This window comes from Crocodylus siamensis, chromosome 6 (assembly GCF_052110815.1).
Source record: "Crocodylus siamensis isolate JL-2025a chromosome 6, ASM5211081v1, whole genome shotgun sequence".
NCBI lineage: Eukaryota > Metazoa > Chordata > Crocodylia > Crocodylidae > Crocodylus > Crocodylus siamensis.
In genome coordinates, this window is record NC_143400.1 from 94,117,018 (window position 1) to 94,136,101 (window position 19,084).

Genomic DNA, 19,084 nt, shown 5'->3' on the forward strand with positions numbered 1-19,084 from the left:
CCCAGCCTGTAGGTGTGGTGCCAGTTGTTCCTCCCCAGGTGCAGCACCTTGCACTTGTCAGTGCTGAATCCCATCCAGTTCTCATCCGCCCACCCCTGTAACCTGTCCAGATCCAGTTTTATCCTGTCCCTCCCTTCTAATGTGCCCACCTCACCCCAGATCTTGGTGTCATCAATGAATTTGAACAGGTGCTTTTTACCCCCCATCCAAGTCACTGATGAAGATGTTGAACAGTGCGGGCCCGAGGACCGAGCCCCGGGGGACCCCACTGCCCACGTTCCTCCAGGTCGAACATGACCCGTCCACCCCCACTCTCTGGGTGCGGCCCTGCAGCCAGTTGGCGACACGTCTGACTGTGTGGGTGTCGACACCACAGTCCCCAGTTTCTTAACGAGAACGGGGTGAGAGACAGCGTCGAAGGCCTCCCGACAATCCAGGAAGACGATGTCCATTGCTACCCCTGCGTCTAAGGATTTGGTGACCTGGTCATAGAAGGCCACCAGGTTGGTCTGACAGGACCTGCCACTGATGAACCCGTGCTGGTTGCCCTTGTGCATCATCTCCTCCCGGCCCCTCGTGGACATGCGCCAGGATAACTCTCTCAAAAAGCTTGCCCAGGATCGAGGTTAGACTAACTGGCCTATAGTTTCCTGGGTCCTCCTTTCTTCATTTTTTGAAGACGGGGACCACGCTGGCCTCTTCCAGTCCTCCGGCCCCACACCAGAGCACCACGAGTGCTCGTACAGCCGTGCCGGGGGTCCCGCAAGGACCGCAGCCAATTCCCTCAGCACTCGGGGGTGGAGATCGTCTGGACCCGCTGATTTAAGTACGTCCAGTCCCTCCAGACGCTCCCTGACTAGTTCCTGTCTAACCCTGGGCCTGGGTGCGCCTCCCCTGGGGCCTGAGGGGGGCTGATCTGGTCTCTGCTCAGGAAAACGGAGGCAAAGAAGTTGTTAAATATGTTGGCTTTGTTGTCTGGTGTGACGACCAGATTTCCTAGCATATCTTGCAGGGGCCCCACGTTACCCGGTGCCTTCTTTTTGCCCCCTATGTATTTAAAAAAGGACTTCTTGTTGTCCTGGATCCGGGAAGCTAGTCCCAGTCCCATCTCGGCTGCGGCGCTCTGAGCATTGCTAGGACCGTCGGGACTTTCCCTAACTAGATTCTCCCACCCAAAGCTTGGTCTAGCCTGGTCTTGAAAATCTCCATCCTTGGAGGTTTTGAAGACCCAGGTAGACAAAGCCTTGGCTGGGATGATGTAGTTGGGGCTGGCCCTGCTTGGAGCAGGGGTTGGACTAGATGGGACCCCCTGAGCTCCCTTCAACCCTCATTTTCCGTGATTCCACTCCCCAGCTGGGGAAACTGAGGCACAGCAGTGTCTTATCTGACCTGACCCAGCAGGTTAACGGCAGTCGCAGAAGTAGGCCCCCCTATTCCAAACCCCGTGTCCTACCCACTGTCTGCCTTGGCACGGGCTGTGTACGCAGGGATGCCGTGCCTTTTGGGCCACGCTCTCCCACTCTCTGTCTCTGCTGCCTCTTTTAAGCTCCTCTCCCGCCGCTCAGGACTAATGAGATCCATGCCGATGGTCTCTGGCTCTACCTCTCCCTCCGAGCTGGCTCCAGCAGTCCCCTCCAGCTCCGTCCAGGCTCGGTGACTCATGCAGATCGCACACACTGCCTCCTTTCACGGCTCCGAACACTGCCCCAGTCTTCCAGGCTACGAGGCCCTGGGGAGTGGCAGCACGCGGCTCACACTGAGAGCTCCTTTTCCCCCTTTCCCCGGGCACGGCGCGAGGCGGGCTCCCCTCCCTCCCACTGCCCTGGAACAGGAGGCCTTCCAAGAAGAGCCCAAAGACCGGCACTTTTATCCGAGCCCCTCCTGTTGCACTCGGGGTCGGGATAAGCATCAGCCGGCCGAGTCCGTTCAAACATATATCAAGAGAAATATCGCCAGCTCCTAAGGGGGCAATTCCTGGCTCAGGAACAGGAAACTGCCAGCTCGCGTCCCGCTCTTCTCCTTCACCGAACTCGCTGCGATCCTCCCCACACAACAGGGCTCTGTCTGGGATTTTGGGACCCGGGAATTCAGAACAGGCTTCTCTGTTCCCCTCCTGCGGGATGGCAGCGGGGCGGTTACCTCCGGCACAAACCAGCCCTTCTCCTCTGGGGACGTGGAGCCCTCCATCCAAACAGCGGCTGCAACGCGGGTCGTGGCATTGGCCCGGCCCTCCTAACAGCTGGAGGGATTCACGCTTCCAGAGACCCCGAGGCACCAAAGACCTGGGGGCTTTTGCACCGCAGCTGTAACGAACAGAGGACTGTTAGATTTCGACCACCCGAAGGAAGACTCCCTAGGAAATATGGTTCTCTCATACTCATCGGGGCAATTTGTTTGACTTGTGGAACGAGATAAATTAGCCCATTTGGTGGTCTGTGCCAGCTGCTAGACTGAGCCTGGCATGGAGCTTGCTTTGGGGTCTCCACGCAGCGTGCCAGCTAGACACCCCCGCACACCACAGGCCTGCTTCCTTGCCACCCCACCAGCAGCTTGAGCTCAGTCTCCTTTGCACAGAGCGGAGACGTGCGCCCGGTGGGTTATGACGCCTGAAGATCCGCCGGAGGATGGACTGAGAGGCGGGGAGCTCACAGGTCCCCCGCAAGGCAGCAGGTCAGGATGGGACTTCAAAGGACCAGTGTAGATGGCTATTGAGCCTTTGGGCACCAGGATGAGCAGCAGTTCAGGCCTGATGGGCACTTTGGCACCCTCTTGGCCTCAACTTGAAGCCTTGCTCCCATCCAAGTCGGCAGCTCTGTGAAGACCTTGTTTGTGGCGGTGGGAAGGCGAGAGGGGAGGAGAGTGAAGGAAGTAACTGGATAAGCAACTGGATCCAGAAGGAGAAAGAGAAGGGAGGGCAGGGAGGGGATGGAAGTCGAAGGGAGCGAGGATGAGGTGGCGAGGAAGATTCGAGAGCCTGGCGCTGGGATCAGAGAGCGAGGGCGACGGGGAGGGGTTGGGATAGCCGTGCATGTCCGCGCAGAGGCCAGCTTCTCGTGAGGCCCAGCAGCTGGAGGGGGAGCGCTAGGAAGAGGGTGGGAATGACTGGGATCTTTTTAGCGATGGACTGGGAGTTTCTGAGACAGCCGGAGAGGAGGAGGAGGGAGTGAGGGACAGGAGGAAGAGTCCCATGGTGCAGAGGCAGGCGGTAGGAAGGAGAACAGGGAAGATGGGGGGGTCCATCACCCCCACAGCCCCCAGCGGTCCCACGTGCCAGTCCCAGAGCCCGTCCCGCACGCTGCCCCCTCCCACCGCCTCGGGCAGCTCTCAGCTCGTCCAGTCAGCCCCGCGCCTCGGGCACATCCGGAGCTGCTCTGACACGTCGGGTGGGTCCCGCGTCGCGTGCCGCGGGTTTCCCATCACACCTCGGCGCTGGCGCCCCAGGCCAGATGACCTCTACTTTACCTGCGAGAAAAGAGTTGCGAGGCTGCCATAAGCTGCCGTACCAGGAACAGAGGAAAGATCTTATCAGACAGTTTCTCCATGCAGTTTCATCTGGTGACCTATTGAATATGAAGGGAGGGGTGGGGGAAACACCGGGCTTGGTGGAGCTGTGTTTATTGTTCCTTTCTTTCCCTGTGGCCGTGCCAGACTGAGCCCGCTGGGACTCACACAAGGAACTGGTCTCATGGAGTGACTAAACCTCCACGAACACGCCGGGTGGAGCCTACACCACCCCAGCCACACACCTTGAGGACACCACTGGTATCAGAGCCATTAGGAGAGGGCCTGGCAATGGCCATCGGGAGCAAGATTGATGGGGCAGGGCGTGCAAAACATCATCTGTTGCTTTCTGCTCTTTTCTCTAGACTGGAAGCCAGGAGGGGGAGAAAAAGGCCTGCCTATGCTGACTTGCAGACACCGTGGTGCGACTCCGATCCAAGCGAGCGGACAGAAAAGGGCCAGGAAGTCGCTCTAATGCTGCAGACGTCAGCGGAGATGCACCGATTTACCCCAGAGGCAGCTCGGACCTTAAGGAGATGCTTCATAGAGAAGCCTGCAACGGGGGACGGGTCTTAATTGTTTGGCCAGGAAGGCCCTGGGCAGTGGCTGAGCTGAGCCAGAGGTGCAGGCACCTCTCACAGAGTGATTGCGTGCCTACTTTTCTCCCAGCTCCAGCTCTTGGAGTCACAGGAGTCTGTGAGAAGCTCAGCTTACATTTACAAAAGTTTCTTGTGCTTGGCTTCGCGCAGAAAAGCCAGGAACTAAAGACTCAGAGGGCAAAATAAGCAGAGCCCTGCAATGGTGGTTAAAATTCATGGTCTTGCCCTGTAGTAACAGTGATGCTCTATGCAAAAGCCTTCCAGTGACCAGCAAAGGAAGAACTGTTTGTCCTCCTCTTGGTTTCTTTCTGAAGTATAAGAAGGCCTGAAACCAGCGTGGGGGGAAGCGATGTGGGCTCTCCTGGGTTTTCATGTCTACAAGCATGATGGAGGACTACCATGCTCTGGGAGGCGTGCTGAGGGAGATGGGCGCACAGGCGGTCTTCTCTTCCATCCTGCCAGTGAGCGGACGCGGCAGACGCCACGAGATGTGCATAGCGGAGACCAACTGGAGGCTACAGGAATGGTGCTTCGAGGCGGGCTTTGGCTTCCTCAGCCATGACCGGCACATCGTGATGAGAGACATGCTGGGATGGGATGGGCTCCACCTTTCCCCTAAAGGTAAGCGTGTGTTCTCTTCCAGGTTGGTGAACCTCCTTCGGCGGGCTTTAAACTAGGCTCGTCGGGGGAGGGGGAAGATGAGGGCGGAGGAGACGATGAACTACCAGGCCCAGCAACAGCCAGCGAGCCCAGACCAATGGTCAAAAGGGAGAAACAGGTAAGCGATGGGGGACGGGGCATTGCTGAGACTAGGGGGTCAGTGGGCACAACCGTTGGAGGCCTCAAATGCCCCTACACGAATGCTCGAAGTATGGGGAAGAAGCAGGAGGAACTCGCCCTCCTCCTAGCTGTCACCAGCCCTGACATAGTAGGGATCACAGAAACGTGGTGGGACTCATCGCATGACTGGGCGGTGAGTGTCAAGGGCTATAGGCTATACAGGAAGGACAGGATAGGAAGGAAAGGTGGAGGAGTAGCACTCTACATCAAGGAGGAATATACTTCCTCGTTAATTAGCAAGGGGGTAGAGGGGGGGCACTCTGAGGTGCTCTGGGTTAGAGTAAAAGGCAGTCCAGGGGAGAGAGACTTAACGGTGGGAGTCTACTATAGACCTCCCAACCAGGGAGAAGAGCTCGACCAGGAATTCTTAGGTCAGCTCGCAGAGGCAGTGAGGGCTAAGGATGTGGTCATCATGGGGGACCTGAACTTCCCAGACATCTGCTGGGAGGAGCAGTCAGCCAAGTCTGATCGCTCACGTCGGTTCTTAGCCAGAGTGCAGGACCTCCATCTAACCCAGGAGGTGCACAGTCCCACCAGGGGAGACGCCTTGTTGGACCTGGTGCTGGCCACGGGTGACGACCTGGTGAGGGGGCTGCGGGTGATGGGCCACCTGGGAGACAGTGATCATCGCTTGCTGGAATTCACCATCCAGCGTAAGGTGGCAAAGGGCTGCAGCAAGGCAACAGCCCTAGACTTTAGGGGGGCTGACTTCAACAAGCTAAGGAGGATCGTTGGGGAAGCGCTGAGGACCCAGTGGGGAAGGGAATCAGATGTCGAAGGTGAGTGGTTGCTCCTTAAGGAGACGATCCTCCATGCCCAAAGGGAGGTAATCCCAACAAGGGTCAAAGGGAGCAGGAGGGCACATAAACCCCCATGGCTCACTAAGAGCATCCGGGAATGTCTCCTTGCTAAAAGGGAGGCATACACCCAATGGAGGGATGGGGTCATCACCAAGAAGGACTATGTTACAGTCGCCCGAGGATGTAGGGGGGCAGTCAGGAGGGCCAAGGCAGAGTTGGAGATAGGACTAGCTTCCCGGATTAAGGACAATAAGAAGTCCTTCTTCAAATACATAGGGGGTAAAAAGAGGGTCCCGGGTAATGTGGGGCCCCTGCAGGACACGATGGGCAACTTAGTCATCACGCCAGATGACAAAGCTAACATATTTAACGATTTCTTTGCCTCTGTCTTCCTAAGTAGGGACCAGTTCAGCCACCTCCCTGCTGGGCCCCCCTCGGGCCCCGGGAGAGACACGCCTGGGCCAGGGGTTAGCGAGGAGTTAGTTAGGGTACTTCTGGAGAGGCTGGACGTGTTCAAGTCCGCTGGTCCGGACGATCTTCACCCTAGGGTTCTACAGGAACTGGCCGAGGTCATTGCGGGACCCCGGCGCGGCTCTGTGAGCACTCGTGGTGCTCTGGCGAGGTGCCGGAGGACTGGAAGAGGGCCAATGTGGTCCCTATCTTCAAAAAGGGAAAAAAAGAGGACCCGGGAAATTACAGGCCAGTTAGTCTGACCTCAATCCCGGGTAAGCTCTTTGAAAAAATTATCCTGGCACACATCCAGGAGGGCCTTGCGGGGGAATGCATGCTCAGGGGCAACCAACATGGGTTCATCAGTGGCAGGTCTTGTCAGACCAACCTGGTGGCCTTTTACGATCAGGTCACCAAATCATTAGACGCAGGGGTTGCTGTGGATGTAGTCTTTCTGGACTTCCGGAAGGCTTTCGACACTGTCTCTCACCCTGTCCTCATCAAAAAGCTGGGAGACTGTGGTGTCGATGCCCACACGGTCAAATGTATCGCTAACTGGCTGGAGGGCCGCACCCAGAGGGTGGTAGTGGATGGGTTCTTCTCGACCCGGAAGGACGTGGGCAGTGGGGTCCGCAGGGCTCGGTCCTCGGGCCCGCACTGTTCAACATCTTCATCAGTGACTTGGATGAGGGGGTAGAAAGCACCCTGTTCAAGTTTGCTGATGACACTAAGATGTGGGGGGATGTGGGTGCACTAGAAGGGTGCAATAGGCTACAAGCTGACCTTGACAGGTTGCAACGGTGGGCGGATGAGAATAGGATGGGGTTTAACACTGATAAGTGCAAGGTGTTGCACATGGGGAGGAAGAACCGGCACCACACTTACAGGTTGGGGAACTCCCCTCTTGCCAGCACGGAGACGGAAAAGGATCTTGGAGTCGTCATTGACTCCACGATGAACATGGGCCGGCAGTGTGGGGAGGCAGTCAAGAAGGCCAACCGTACCCTGGCATGCATCCACAGATGCATCTCGAGCAGGGCCAGGGAGGTGGTCCTCCCCCTCTATGCGGCACTGGTCAGGCCGCAGCTGGAGTACTGCGTCCAGTTCTGGGCGCCGCACTTCAAGAGGGACGTGGACAATATGGAAAGAGTTCAGAGGAGGGCCACTTGTATGATCAGGGGTCAGCAGGGCAGGCCTTATGAGGAGAGGCTACGGGACCTGAACCTGTTTAAGCCTCCACAAAAGAAGGTTAAGGGGGGACCTTGTGGCCTGCTACAAACTGGTCAGGGGGGATCAGCAGGTATTGGGGGAGTCCCTGTTCCCCCGTGCGCTGCCAGGAGTGACCAGGAATAACGGTCACAAACTGGCGGAGGGTAAGTTTAGATTAGATATTAGGAGGCGCTACTTCACAGTCAGGGCGGCTAGGGCCTGGAACTGGCTTCCAGGGGAAGTGGTGCAGGCTCCTAGCCTGGGGATTTTTAAAAGGAAGTTAGATGAGCACCTTGCCGGGGTCATCTGACCCCGGTGCTCTTTCCTGCCAAGGCAGGGGGTCGGGCTAGATGATCTACCTAGGTCCCTTCCGACTCTAGCTACTATGAAACTATGAAACTATAAGCAGAGTTAGAAGATCACAGCAGCGCCCTCAGGAAGTCGCGTCTCGCCTAAGCCCCTCTTTAGGGCAGGATCGGTCCTGTCTGAACCACCCCTACAAGTGTCCATCTAACTAATTTCAACCCAACGGTGTGAGCCAGCCTCTCGCGGCACTACCCGAAAACACCGAGCATGCTCTACCTTGCCACAGGCAAAGCAGGGATGGACGAGGGCGCCGTCAAGGTCGTGCGGTCCCCACGTAACGAAAGCCACGCTTGTCCCCTGCTTCCATCCCTCTGCTCATCTGCGCGTGAACCTGCTTACGCTGGCATCAGCCTGGAGGAGAAAAGTTTAAAACTCCCGGGGTCAGGTTGCAGGCGTGAGATCTAAACGGGTGCAGTAGTCCAACATGAATAGGTTAAAGCAGTTCACGTATCAAAGCTGCACTGGCTGGACCAGGCTGGCTTAAGCGAAATCCCTGAGTCAACATTAGAAATCTGCACTTGGACTTCTTCTTTTTTTTTTTATAGGTATCCCAGCCTGTGGGGCAGCCTGGAGAGCTTGCGAGGCGGCGGGGAGGGCAAGCGGCTGAAACCAGAGCAGTCGGGAGGGGAAGGCCCTTTCAGACAAACTGCGTCTGCTACCGACACCGCACAGCAGCTCCAAGAAAGGCTTTTGTTTTTTAATGAACAATGGGATACTCTGCCTCTGCCTCCAGCTGTGAACGGGGGTGAGGGGCCAGGCCAGCCCTCCGGCATCACGGCGGCAGGCCGGAAGAGACAAGGCCTGAACTGGAAGGGCTGGGAGAACAGCGTGAGGGTCACTGGGTCCAACCCAAATATTTTATTGTTGAACTTTGCTGCTGTGAGGGGGTACCTCTTGGAGTACCGCCCGGGTTACACTGCCAAGGGGCTTCCAGTCCGTGCCCCTTTCTAATGGGAGTTTGCCATCTTTACCCTAGGGATTCACCCAGCCATGCGCCCCCATGCCATGGGGACAAGGGAACCACCAACATGGCTCCTTTCCGAGGTGCTGCACAGGGGCTCTCTGCATTGCACCCATTTCACAGCTGGCTGTTTGAATGAATGAATTCTCGCTGCTTTTTACAGCCGGTGAGAAACAAACTGAAGCTGTGTCCTCCTGGGACCCTGCCACCAGGTGCTGGGTGCAACAGGGATTTCTTTTTCCGTGGCTCAGGCAAGGCGCGGCATCGCAGGCTGGCCTCAATTGCTGGCATCGAGCTCCCTGGAGACTCTGCCTCTCACCAGATGCCACTGCTCTCTTAACAGCTCCTTGAAAGTTGTCCGGCGCCCACGAGGCGTGCTGGGCAATGCTGCTCTGCTTTTGTGGAGGCAGCACAGAGGGAGATTTTTGCCTTGCTCCTCCATGCTGACTTTCTAGCAAGGACAGGCAGTGTTTTCCATGGGCGCGAGACACCCACTGCCCAGAGGAAGGTCACTGGAGGCAGGGGCAATGTTCTCCGCATCGGCAAGGGGCACTGTGCTGGCCAAGCCAACTACCAGCGCAGATCAGAGCTGTGTGCAAGATAAGGCAGACTTCTGGCTTTGTGACTCACCTAACAACCAAACTGCTAGAAACTGGTGCCCTAAATGGTTTTCAAGCAGGCACTGCAATCAGAGGGCAGGGAATGCTAACGAGAGGTGCCAATCAGCTGTGTAATAAAGAAACAGGAGTGGGGAGAAGCTTGCGCAAGCTGGCCTTGAACTAGAACAGAGCTCATTGAGCAAGGTGCCCCAGGGAAGAGCTGTGCGGGTGGCACGGGGGCGGTGGGTACCTACGTAAATGGAAACCCAGCGCCCACTTGGGCATGACAGTCCTGGAAGGAGCGCTGTCGGGGCAAACGGCTTCGCAACTGCCAGAGGCTTCCCCGCGCTGGGACGCATCAGCCAGAGGCTGCTACCTTGCACGATGCCCATCAGAAAGGCAAGAGTGGAGGAAGGACACGAAGCAGGAAGTGAATTAGGACGCTCTGAGCAAAAGCTGCAAGGAAGTATTAGCAAACATCTAGCACCCAGCGGCATGGGCAGATCGAGAGTTTTCATAAGGGGGTGCAGATGGTGAGGGCCATCACCACATATGAAACGGTGTCTATTTTTCTCCAACAAAAGGTAAACTAGAAGCTTCACCAGCATGCAAGGGGCCTAGGGCTGGAGTGAAGCAGAAGCAAAAGAACGTCATTGGAATGAATTAAAAACAAGCTGCAGGGCTGTGAAAGAGGCGCTTCATGAGCGGGAGCAGTGAACAGACAGCAGCAGGGCAGAACAGGGGGTACAGAATCACAGACAGCGAGGGCTGGCAGGGACCCCGGGAGGTCACATCCAGTCCAACCCCTGCTCCGAGCAGGGCCAGCCCCAACCACATCATCCCGGCCAGGGCTTTGTCGAGTCGGGTCTTCAAAACCTCCAAGGATGGAGACTGCACCACCTCTCTGGGTGACCTCTTCCAGTGATTTACTACCCTCCCAGGGAGAAAATTCTTTCTAATATCCAACCTCAACTTCCCTTGCTGCAACTTGAGCCCATTGCTCCTTCTGTCATCTGCCCCCCACTGAGACCAGTCCAGCTCCAGCCCCTTTGCAACCCCCCCTGCAGGGAGTTTAAGATGCTGTTAAATCCCTTCTCCGTCTTTTCTCCAGACTAAATAAGCCCAGTTTCCCTAGTCGTTCTTCGTAAGTCCTGTCCCCACAGCCCTCCAGCCATTTTTGTTGCCCTCCACTGGACTCTCTCCAACTTGTCTGCATCCTTTCTGTAGTGGGGGCCCACAGCTGGACACAGGACTCCAGATGTGGCCTCCCCAGTGCTGAATAGAGGGAAGAATCACTGCCCTCGATGTGCTGGCACCGCTCCTGCCGATGCAGCCCAGGATGCCGGTGGCCTTCTTGGCAACAAGGGCACACTGCCGGCTCCTGTTCATCCTCTTGTCCCCTGTCCCCCCAGGTCCTTTTCTGCAGAGCTGCTCCCAGTCAGCCACCCCCAGCCTGTCCTGGTGCAGGGGATTGCTCCATCCTAAGTGCAGGACTTTGCACTTGTCCTTGTTGAACCTCATGAGATTTCTTTTGGCCCAATCCTCCAATTTGTCTGGCTCACTCTGAATCCCAGCCAGTCACCTTGTCACAGAGGGCAATCAGGTTGGTCAGGCATGACTTGTCCCTGGTGAACCCATGCTGACTCTTCCTAATCACCTTCTCCTCCAAGTGCTTACAAAGGGATTCCTTGAGGACCTGCTCCATGATTTTTCCAGGGACTGAGGTGAGGCTGACTGGTCTGGAGTTCCCTGGATCCTCCTTCTTCCCTTTCTTAAATATGGTTGCGATGTCTGCCCTTTTCCAATCATCTGGGACCTCTCCTGATTGAACATGAGTTTTCAAAGATGATGGCCAATGGCTCTGCAATCACATCAGCCAACTCCCTCAGCACCCTTGGGTGCATCCCATCCAGCCCCATGGACTTGTACACGTCCAGCTTTTCTAAGCAGTCCCTAACCTGGTCTTTCACCACTGAGGGCTGCTCCCCTCCTCCCAGGACTGTGTTACCTGTTGGAAGTGGGTGGTGGCACATCAAGCCCATTAAAAAGGAGAGAGGGTCATTAACACCTGTGGAGTGAGGAGTTTAGCAGGGCTCAGGTAGATGACAGTGAGCCATGAAGTCAATTGACTCCCTCAGCATGGCCTGACTAGAAATGCTGCTGCTGCAGCCTGGCAGTTGGTTTGAAGCTTTGGGTCCAGCAGGAATCACAGGAGGGTGAAAGTACACCAGTGCACCCCTCCTTGATCCACCTCTGTCCAGTAGGTCCCAGCTGGGAGCTGAAGCAAGTGGCTGGACCTTCCGGACAATGCCTCTCATTTTAGACCCTTGTATAAAGCGCCCAGTTATTCCCAAGGGCTCAGACCCTGGTGGCTCCTGGTGGGGACAGAGAGTCCTTATGAAACAACTTCATTCCAGATGCCTGAAAGGTGGGGCTGAATCCACAGATCCAAGTTGCAAATGCCGCATGCATCTCAGCAGCACAAAGGATGAGCATCAAGGAAAATGCTTCCTGGATCAGAGACGCCAGACCTGTGGGATGGGCTAGGGCAGTGATTCTCAACCAGGGTGCCCTGAACTTCTTTTAAGGGTACAAACACCTATTCATGATTCACGAGGTAAATCCAGGGATTTCAGCTTGGACTCCAGTGTCTAAAACACCGCACCCTACTGCAGTCTGAGTTGTTTGCAACAGAAGACTTACTCTAGGATTTTTCCAGAGTCCAAAACCAAGTGAAAGCAGAGACGGCAGTTTCCGAGCGGAAACATGAGTGGTTTCCTATTTGAAATCTCTGGGTTGATCTCAGGAATCATGTGGAGACGTTTGCAGATCTAACAGGGCTGATATCGTGTGCCACCCTTACAAGGATCTTGTGACATCCTGGTTGAGAATCACTGCCCACGGGCTCACCTGTGGCCCTGGGAGGAAAGATACCTAAGCCACGTGGGCCTGGTTTCCACTAGGACCAGTTCTGAGGTTTGGTTTGGACGAGAGGAGGAAGGAGGCGGCCTTGCAGATGGAGAAAGGTGGGAAGAGATGAATGCACAGAGACCTGAAAATGTTTCCCTGGGACAAATACACATGGTCTCAGAGGGCCGAAGTGTGTTATGCTGGTGAAGGAGCTGTACACGGTAGCAGGGAAACATGGAGAAATATTCCCCTTTTCTTCCTGCTCACTGCCCGGCTGCTTCTGCTACTCCAGTGAGCCAACATCAGGAGAGCTGCCCTCTCGGTGTACGGTCGACACTGCCAACGCAGCCCAGCAAGGAAGCTGTGGGGAGCAGGGAACAAACCCGAGCGAACGACAAAGCCTGGCAGAGCTCTCTGGGCCTGTCACGGAGCTAACAGCCCCGTTTCCTGCTATGGAGATAGGCAGCGATGCCGCAAGCCAGCAACTGCGCCGACATTCACAATCCAGCGATTTGTTCTCGGGAAGCATTCGGGGCCTGCCAACGTCGCCCACCTGCCAGCCGTCAGATAAGGTCTCGGGCCACGGGCCCAGCGTACAGCTGTAACAAAAGAGGAGCCGTATCTCTGGGCACAGAGCCGCCGTCTCGGGCTGGACTCGCAATCTCATCTTTGTGTCAGCTCCCAGTTATCTCCACCACACGCTGGGCCCAGCAGCCCTTCCTTACACTGGTCCGCTTTGTTCTTCTGAGATGGGAGAGATGCACAGGAGATTGCCACCAGGTAACAGGAGCCTCCAAGAACCGAGGATGAGCTAGAGATGCTGATTACCGGGATGCTGCGACGACTGAATTTCTGCCCTCTTCCAGCTCATGCTTGCAGAACAAACGCCTTTCCTGCGCACTGACCATCAGCTGGTTTGTAGCTCTGTTTTCCACCAGCCTCGAGAAAAGGGGCCAAACGAAACATCCCACGTTAGCTTTGCAGAAGCCTGACAGCACAACACATTTCTGTTTTGGGGTTCAGGTGATCAACTGGTCCCTAGGGAAATACGCCCTTGCTTGCTATCGGTCCTACAGCATTGCTGCTTTTTCTGCGCAGGCCAAGCAAGTTTCAATCGGCCAGAGGAGAACTGATCACTTGCTCCAATTATGCATTTTGTTGACGTAGGAGGCTCTATCAATCCAGATAGTCATGTAAGCAAAATTATAAAGAAAAGACCGGGGGGATCCTTAGCCAAGCAAACCTACACGAATAGTTGCTAATGTCTCTTTAGAGGCACTCCACACACACACAGCTCCATAAGCCCTTCCTGCAGAATATAAATATCATGCAGGCGCGCACATTTCAGGTCTAACTACACATAAATCAAAGTAGGCTTTTTGCTCTAAATGTAAAGGCTTGAAATTCCTGGCTCCTTTAGGACCCCAAGTACAATTCTGCTTTCATGACCACTTCCCTCCACCCATCCCAGGTAGATAGTTTTATGCAGCTTGCTGGGTGCGGGTCTCTCAGACTGTACCTGCTCGGCATGGAAATGAGAGATCCCAGGACATTTAGAAAGGACAAGTAGGAACCTGAGCCCATTTCTTGCCCAACCTATTACACAGGGTGCGTCATACTAGTTGTCTGGTACTATCATCTAATCCAGACCAAGACATAGCCGCATTTCACTGTTGCGTGAAATGATGCCTGTAAGTACTACGGCCAAACTGTTCGTGCAGGACGTGCAAAGATGAATGCTGACATCAATTGAGGTCCTTAAAGAACTGGTCTGATTTTCAGAGGCACCGAGCACACGCACTTCCTACTTGATGTCCATTATTTTGGCTGCCTTTGGTAAAGCGCTTTATAATTGTCCTGGATGAAAGGCTGGACTTTTGCATAAATCTAAGTTAGAACCTTGCTGTCAGCAATAATCCTGTTTATTTCTCCACTAAGGCTTCCCCCGTTATTCAGCAGAACTAAATTATGCATCAGCATTGCTAATAAGCACTGCAGAAGAAACAATTTCTATTCTCCAAGATGAAAAACTCTGAGCCATACTGAACGCCAAGTTTTTAATTAAATACACTTCCACGCACATCAGACCTTGTGCACTGTCTCTTTACTGATGATATTCTCTGCAGGTCATTTCTATTGTATGAACAAGTGCAAACACACAGCAGGTGCCCTGTGCTGAGGGGTGGAGGCCCTTGTATTTAGCTGGAGCATCTCCGGATCCTCATTTTCACTGGTGAAATTTAATACGCTGGTTCTGTGTGAACATGTGAGGAGGATGGAAGGGACTTGGAGTAGCAGGAGAAAATGTTGCTGAAACTAAATTTTCTGGAAGACAAGAATTTGACCATATGATTGAGGGTTGGAAGACCTCAGGCCCTAGGTAAGATCCAGATTTATAAGGAACACAAAGCCTCCTGCTTTAATCACTAATTACCTTGGGATTGGGAGAAACTTCCTTTAAAGCATCAAACACTGCCAGGACATTGGTGATTAGGAAAGGCAATATTCCTCTGGCATCGAGCAGGGTCAAAGCTTAAACCTGTGAACATCTGTTGTTCTAGTAAAGCTCATCTGTCATTCTAGTGAAGCTCTGGATTCCCAAGGCCATGGCCTCATTGTTTAAGGATTATATTTAAATACACTTTTGCAGATTACATAGCTGTTACTCACTTATGCTTCCTCTGCCTCTCTTACACGCATCACGCTATGGTGGACTGGCAGGGTACAGGAACTCTGAGCATACAGTTCACACCCTGGGCTAGCTAATGGTTGCATCTATGGTATGAACAGACAGCAAGCACTTGTCCTTTGTAATGCAGATCCTCAACATACTATGCTCTGTCTCCAGCCAAACAGCCTCATTCTGGGGACCTCACCTCCGTAGGAAGGAGAAGTGTGATCATAAATGGGCAGCTTACTGCCCCTGCTCTCAGCAAGCTGGCTGCATGATTAGGCTTTAAAGGGATGGTCAAGGGAGCAGCGAGGCTGGCCCTCTTTGTATGATCTTCCATTTTTAAAATGGTACTGCATATTGGGGACGATTCTTTTTCTCGCCTGCCCAAAGCCACCTGGTGTCCCTCATTCTCCACCAAAATCCCTTGCAGCCACAGACCCTTTGGAATACTTACCTGGCAGGGGAAATACCAGGACCGCCAAGGTCGGGGGCGGGCAATTATTTTGGGCAGATGGCTGCCTACTGAGTTTCAGCAAGCCATAGAGGGCCACATGACAGGCAGCCCAGGACAGATTAATATTCATTTTCTTAATTTTTTAGAGGCCCCGTGCGCCAGACAGAATGGCCTGGTGGGCCACATCTGGCCCCCGGGCCACATTTTGCCCACCCCTAACCAAGGTGGTTTCCCCACTGGCTGGGGAAAACCACAAATGTGCCAGGGGATAGTACCCTGACAGAGGTAATGCATCATTAGTCTCCCACTTTCACTTCCAGTGGGAAGATTTTAGGCATACACCAACTTCAAGGAAATGAGAGACTCCTCCATAGCTTGCTTCTGTGGCCATACAGCTGAGGGCAAGCAAAACTCATGGGCATCTGAACCCTAAACCTCCGGGCTTGGGCCTACATATAGGATGCCCACCAAAGAATTTGGAAGCATCTGAAGCCCCAGGCGGGAGTGGAGGATGCTTGCTGATAGCAAGACCAAACATGGGTCTTGAATGACTCACAGATTTGGAATTGATTTCGCTGATTAGACTTGAGACACAAAAAATTTTCTTTAAAAATAATTTTTAAAAAAATGTAAGTTTAAAACCAGAGAGAGAACGCAGCTCAGCTGGGGCAGGCTGAGTCAGCAGGTTTTCTACTTAAGAAAGAGCCATCCGTGATATGGAGGCCCCTCACTGCCAGTGAAGTCACTGAAGCTTTGATGTCCACATCTCCCAGGAACTGAGCCAGGGTCACTCTTTGCTAGTGCTGCTCTTCTAACGTGTCTGTACGGACAAGGGAGGAGCAAACACAGCAATGGACATTCACCTATATACAGTAAATTAGGCCAGGACTAGTCTGAAACAGGCCAAGAGAGTTCACAAAACAAAGGCCTACAATCTGGAACATTTAGAAGGGAAAATCCCTGCATTATGCTGGCTTGTAAAGGCTCCTGGAAGAAGGAAACACCCCTTCCTCCCTGGCCCCAACATGCGCCCTTTTTACAGGGACCCTCAGCTGCTGGAAATCAGCCCTGCTCCACTGTCTGATGCTCAGATCTGGTCCACTCAAGCATAACAACAAGAGACAGGACCCAACCCAGTGCCTTAATTTTCCCAGGAGGCCAATGATATTGGAAAAGAAAGAAAGATGTCTTGTGTTTTAGAGACAAAGGCAAAGTCAGCTCAATTCATGCTCAGTCTCTGTTAACACAAATTGCCACTTGGTCAGTGAGGGGGTGCCTGTTTCCTGCAGGGGGCTATCTGATCCTACAATTCACCTTCTTTCCAGCTTCTGATAGAAGCAGTTTACCCAGCTTGTGTTTCTAAATAACATCTATTGGTCCAGAGGTGGGAGAAGGGTCCATGGCCATGCCACCTGGTGACAGGGCCTGGTTAAGCCCGTTTCCTGCATTACTAGAAAACTTCCTTTCAAAAGCCACACTCCAAACCAAGAAATGCAGAGCTTATCTTCCCTCTGGGTCTGCAGAAGCAGCAGCAGAAACGGAGTCACTAAGGGGTGGCTATTCAAATCATAATAAAAAGCACCCGGCCCATACTTCAGTGGAATTGGCCTTGATCATTTCATCTCATGGGTCATTGAAATCTGACAACAATGACTTTTGTTTGCTTAAAATCCCAGGGAACCCCCCCACCAAGTGTATCCCAAGTTATAATGGCTGTCAGTTCAGCATTGAGTTCTTTATTGCCACTACCAAGAAAAGCTAGAACAGTACAGATTCTGCATCATAAGACATGGGGATAATTAACTGCTATCTCTGTGTTCAGGATAAAAGTCTTGTACCCTCTCATCTGACCCTTGGTATTTGCTAAGGACCAACCCAAGTCTATTTGACGAGATCCAGTTCCTGCCAGGGTTTCACAAGCAGATGCAACACCTCACTGTTTGAGACAGCAGTAAAGAATGCGGTGCAGGGTATGGAAGTGTCAAGGAACCAGCTCCACTCGCACTTGAGAGGCACACGCAGAGGAAGTGACCTTGTGGAGGGGCAGTCGCTCGTGACCTCATGGAGGGCCTTTGTGGCTTTCCTTCAGGAGGAAATGGGGGTCCCCTTCCCAAGCAGGAAAGCAGAGTTTTCACTTTATGAGTTGTAAGACAACAGGAAGAGGGAGACAAAAGGGGATCAGCAGAGAAAGCTGCTGATGGGCCCATGCAGGACAGCAATGCAACTGGTGCAGGCATTTCCAGTCACTGCTTATAATTCCCTGGCCCCTTTGCTGTTTCTGCAGCAAGGAGCAAGACTACACACCTTCCTAAAGCATTGAGTGCCAGCTAGCAGGCACACTCAGTGTGAGGCCTGTCAGAAATCTCTGCTGCCTGGACTTCCCAAACCGGAGGGATGAAACCCCAGCACAAACATCACCCAGCTAAATCTGGAACTCTATGATGCACACCCAACCCCGCTGCAGTCATGGGGATGGTGGTCAGGAAAGCTAGCTCAGAGCTAGGCAGAGTGTCTTTCTTGGCTGATGGAGTCTCCTCGCATGGAGATGTCCCAGCCCTGAGCTCATAAACAAAGCCCTGGCTTTTGAAACAGGTTTCATACCGATTCCCTACACCAGAACCGGGGACCAAGGAAACAGCAACACATTAGCTGCGGGAACAGCTTCTCCGAAGGGCATTTACTCCAACAGCTGGGGAGAGATAATTCTTTTAATGCTACTCAGCAATGTTGTTTGAGAATAAGTTATTAGAGACTGTGCAATCAGGTGCTTCTACCAGCTCTGCCCTATGCACTGCTGCTGGAGTGATGCTGAATCCCGACAAGGTCCCTTCTTGTCTTAGCCCGTTGCAAAGACAGGAGACGCATCCCATCAGATAGTCCCCAAAGCATTGTACGCGGCATATGCAGTGTGGTGTTGATAACCTCAGCTCGCCGTAGCCTGCCAGTGTCTCATTACAGGAAGCTGGCTGTGTCCTTCAGCAATGTGACCGGTGATTCCTGAGGAAAGGCGCTGTTCTCACTTCCTGTAGGACTGGCTGCCTGCAGAAGAGGAGGACGAGAAAGGGGTTGTCAGCTGAAAGCAGGATCCGGTACAAAACAGGCTCTACCAGAGGGGGTTTAGCCTATGTGTTGACATAAACACCAAGATAAATGCACGCCAGCCACAAACTCCTCACCTCTGACACCGGCTGCGTCTACAGCAGGCCCTAAGCGGGGCAAGTTATTTGTCCAACATCACTGCCAGCACTCCTAGACAACAGGATGTCACGATGGGCTGCTGCCTTCACTGACAATATAATCCTTTACTGTTAGCCTTGGCTGTATCACTGTAGCAACTACGCAACCCACCTGAAACCGGGTTTAATACACGCACATTGAAAGAGTCCCAAGGAGCTTGCCTCTAAGAAGCCAAGACAAACAGAGAAAAGGAAGCAGTAGCCACACTTCATAGAGGTGAGACCAAATGTGAGGTAGATGAAACGATCCACCCAAGGTCAGGCAGGACTTTTAAGGCAGAGCAGGTAGGACAAGCTTGCTCTGGCATCTCGACCCCCTGCCCTCACCCCACCTGCTCCTCTGGCCTGGTCTGTGCAAGGCAAGAAGTAGAACAAACAAAAATCCCCGCTTGGCTGGTTTACACGAAGGGGCTCAGTCCTGCCTGGAGTTCCAGCTGTGTAGATTCACCTGCCTTGGCTCCAGGTTTATAGCTACAGGAATTGGC

The 19,084-nt window shown here is 53.6% G+C and overlaps 1 protein-coding gene and 1 long non-coding RNA gene across 5 annotated transcripts in view; one reads left to right on the plus strand and one right to left on the minus strand.

Moving 5' to 3' along the window:
- The first annotated feature begins 1,806 nt into the window (after positions 1-1,806).
- On the plus strand, positions 1,807-14,320 carry LOC149863228 (uncharacterized). The gene is made up of 3 exons (XR_016443349.1): positions 1,807-2,670; positions 3,867-4,878; positions 8,311-14,320. It is a non-coding gene; the product is annotated as an uncharacterized LOC149863228 (long non-coding RNA).
- ARMC9 (armadillo repeat containing 9) overlaps positions 8,595-19,084 on the minus strand; it is a 114,651-nt gene continuing 104,161 nt past the window's right edge. For all 4 annotated transcript variants that reach the window (XM_090056018.1, XM_090056019.1, XM_090056016.1 and 1 more), the window contains one exon: positions 8,595-18,402. In XM_090056018.1, coding sequence (XP_089912144.1) covers positions 18,380-18,402 — 23 coding nt within the window. In that variant the 3' untranslated portion in view covers positions 8,595-18,379. The remainder of the gene's footprint in view (positions 18,403-19,084) is intronic.